This window comes from Buceros rhinoceros, unplaced genomic scaffold (genome assembly GCF_000710305.1).
Source record: "Buceros rhinoceros silvestris isolate BGI_N320 unplaced genomic scaffold, ASM71030v1 scaffold26238, whole genome shotgun sequence".
NCBI classification, from domain to species: domain Eukaryota; kingdom Metazoa; phylum Chordata; class Aves; order Bucerotiformes; family Bucerotidae; genus Buceros; species Buceros rhinoceros.
Window position 1 is genome coordinate 4,761 of NW_010426680.1, and position 3,702 is coordinate 8,462.

Here is a 3,702-nt window from a genome sequence, read left to right on the forward strand (position 1 = left end):
TCCCTGGCCGCTTCCAGCGGCAGCCAGCGGGGGATTCTGGCAGCGGGGGCGAGGCGCCCTGCTCAGGGGGGCTCCTGTACTCCCCCCACCCCATGCCAGGTGAACCTCTGCCCACCCAAATGCCAGGGCATGGGGTGGCCCGGCATGGTGACACGCAGGGGGTGCCTGGGGCATGGGAGCAGATGGGAAGGTGTGTTTTGGGGGGTGCCCCATCCCTTAGTGTCCAGCACTCAGACTAGGGGGGGCAGTGGGACAAGGGGTCTCTGGGCACCAGATCCATGAGCCTCCACAAGCCCAAGCAGCATGTGATTCCCGCTGGTGTTAGCAGGATTTGGGCACACCAGCACCTTTACAGCAGTGCCACTCTGGGGACAGGTGTCTCCTGCCCTGGCCCTCCTGCCCCCGCTAAGGCACACGACCACTTGGCTGCTCCTGCCTGAGACTGGCAAAGCCCTCAGCGGGCAGCCCGCAGCTGGCAGAGGTCCCTGTGCCACTGGGCCAGCCGGGCCCCGGAGGATGCTCCTCCTCTGACAGTTCCTTCAGACACGTGGCTGCCCTCAAGGCATCCTGCCCTGGCATGCTGGCCTGGCACAGGCAGCAGGCAGGTAAGTGGGGACAGCCATGACTGTGCCAGGGAGGCCGCATCCAGGATCGAGAGTCCGCTGTAACACCCTTGGAAAGAAGGGGCCGTTAGATGGAAGGTGCCCATCCGGTGACATCTGGGAACCCCCAAAATGCTGGAATGGTTTATGCAGTCCCTGCAGGCTAGTGCCTACTGGCACCTCTCAGGGCATGGCAAACTCTCTGCTTCTGACACTCATGAAGCAGCCCTGGGGACCTCCACACCACTATGTGGGATGTCCTATTGCCACCACTCGCTGGACATTGCTCATCTCCACTGCCCAGCAGCAAGGCTGAGCCAAACAACATGGTGACTCCTTCAATGCCTGATGCGTCTCCAACCCAGGCTGCCCCCGAGTACTTGGCAGCTTATCTGCATGCATTACCCACTTGCTACCTGGTCTGGCCCTGGCATCCTGGCACCACCCCGCTTCCAGCCTAGAGCCCTGCCAGGCGCAGATCCCACCTGCCTTGCTGCCAGGTCAGTGTGAAAACAGGTGACTCCAGAGGCAGGAGCATCCCCCGTATGCTCTGGCTCTCTGCCCTCAACTGAATACACCTCCCTGTATTGGGCAGAACTCGCACCTGCAAATCAGGTTCTTAAATGAACCTGCCCCCTGCCATGGGCCTCAGCTCTAACGGCCACTGGTACCTGCAGCCACCGGGTGCCCAGGGCACTCTGCCCTTGCTAATGGCCCCAGGGAGGCCACCCTGCCGTTCAAGGCCCAAGGAGATACTCACTCTGTCTTGGCCTGGTGGATGCACCAGCAGCAGGTGTGATGGCTGAGGAGACCAGGACTCACTCCAGCACTTTCACCCGGTCCAGTAAAGAGACCAGCATGCGGAGAGGGACAGGACCAAACTCACCACCCACTGAGTGGCCCTGCCAGCCTAAGGTGTTTTGAGCATCTTCCCCTTCCCTACCCAGCCCCAGCCTCTCTCCCTGGAGACCATGGCAGGGCTTTCCCACCCCTTACAGTCCCACAGGTGCCCCCTCAGATCAGCCCATTCCCCCTGCCACCCCACCCCTTTCCCTCAGGGTGACATCAGGTGCCCACCCATGGACAAAGGGACGGAGTCAAGCACTCCTCTCCTCTGCTCTCCACAAGGCCAAAGGAGGGATCTGCAGGGCACCCATGGGGTGAGTGGCAGCTCTCCATGGCTGCGTGCTACCTCCCACCCGGGCCTCTTCCCCCAGCACACCCCGGGGTCCCGGGGGAGCAGTAAATCACTGCCAGACGAGGGTGCATTCTTGGGCTTTGTGAAGCCCCGTGCTGTCTGGGAGCATCGGTAATTGCTTCATTACAACACAGGGAGACATGTCCTGGCAGTAAAACCTCAGCGCGACTGCACCGGGGCGCACTGAGAGCAATCCCTACACACACACACACACACACACACACACACACACACACACACACACACACACACACACACACACACACACACACACACTCACACACACGTGCACACTGCACACATGCGCGTGCGCAGACACACACATGCTGGCCTTACCCTGCTGCAGGATCTTGCCAAAGTACTTGCTGTGGCTCGTGCAGTTCCAGCGGCGGAAGCGGAATTGGTACTGGCACTCCCGGACACCCAGTTTGGTGCCCTTGGCCACCTCCTGCACGATCTCCGGCTCCAGCTGACACAGCTCCGCCTGCTTCCCCGCCAGACGCTTCGTCTTGCGGCAAATGCTGTTGGGGTCCATGACCAGGGGGCTCCCCACTGCCCTGCAGGAGGAACAGCGAGCAGAGCAAAACCAGCACCCGAAACATGAGGAGACCGGCGTGGGGATAGGGCATGGCCAGACCTGCTCCCAGGGACAGAGAGGGGCCACAGGGCTGTGCCGGCTCTGCACTGAGCCTGGGTGACAAGGGGACAGGAAGAGGTATACAGGGAGGGCAGGACAAAAGGTATGGGTGGCACCTGCATGCCAGAAGACAGAGTGTACCTCACCCTGCCTAGCGCATTGGAGAATGGAGGAGATCTCCAACCGTGGGGCTGGCTGGAGGGTGTTCCTGGCACGTGCCACTCTACAACCTGAAGCCTTTGGGGATGTTCCTGAGGGTGATGGCATTGTCTCTGATGGGAGGTGGCAGAGACGCTGCACTGCTCAACGCCTGCTCTTTGGGTCTGGTGCTGACCCGGCACAGCCCTGGCATCTTGGTGATGCCCGGTGCAGATTCAGCTCCTGTAGCCCCATGGCACAGCAGGGACCCCAGCCAGCTCTCTTGATGTGCCTCCCCCTCTTCGGGGGGGACTCGCTGCTTTACCCCGTGGGAGACGAGCTGAGTGACCTTGACAGCGATAAAGCCTCTTGGCTGCTGGCCAGACTTGCCTCCCCCTTCCCAGCTATCAGCCCTGGAGGAATGGAACCGCAGGTGGGCGCAGGCACGTGAAGGAGGGATGAAAGTGGCACTGCTGCCGATGCCAGCATGGGAGGGCAAGTCTTGGCTGGGCCCATGTCAGAGGGGGCTTCTTCTTGCCAGCACAGCTGGAGTAAGGTGCCTGACTCGCAGGGCTGGGAGGCAAAGTCTGAGCATGACACCAGGCTCCCCTGGCTTCCGCTGGCTTCAGAAATTCCTGTACTTTCCCCACACGCTTCTCCTGGAATGCCCTCCACGGCACAGCTCACGCAGCTGCGCAGCCTGCCAGCATCGTGCCCTGTGCCTGGCTAGGCGATGCTGCAGCTCTGCCATGGACAGTGCTGGAGCTGCAGTGAGCAGAGGGCAGGCACACCGTGCTGACGGCCTCCCGCCCACACCACCCATCCGTAGCGTGGAGACCACGTGGCCATGGGCCACCCAAATTTAACACTCCCCAAACCCAGCCCCACTCAGGCCCGCCTTGCCTCCAGTGCTGCTTCCTTGGCTCAAAGTTTGTCCCGCTCGATAACATGATTTTCCTGGCTGTGTATTCCCACAGGATACCGGGACTGGACTCAGCGCTTTGGGATGTCTGAGGACCAGAAGGCCATGTCCCTTGGGGTCCTCTGGGGAGCAGCGCCTGGGCAGCCCATGCCGCCGGCAGGCTCGCTCGCTCGGGGGCACCGGCTGGACTGCAGCTTCCCAACCC

General features: G+C 61.7%; 1 protein-coding gene across 1 annotated transcript in view; it reads right to left on the bottom strand.

Annotated features, from left to right (window-relative positions):
* WNT6 (wingless-type MMTV integration site family, member 6) overlaps window positions 1-3,702 on the bottom strand; it is a 13,017-nt gene that overhangs the window by 2,065 nt on the left and 7,250 nt on the right. The window contains exon 2 of the mRNA XM_010141614.1: window positions 2,137-2,357. Coding sequence (XP_010139916.1) covers window positions 2,137-2,357 — 221 coding nt within the window. The remainder of the gene's footprint in view (window positions 1-2,136; window positions 2,358-3,702) is intronic.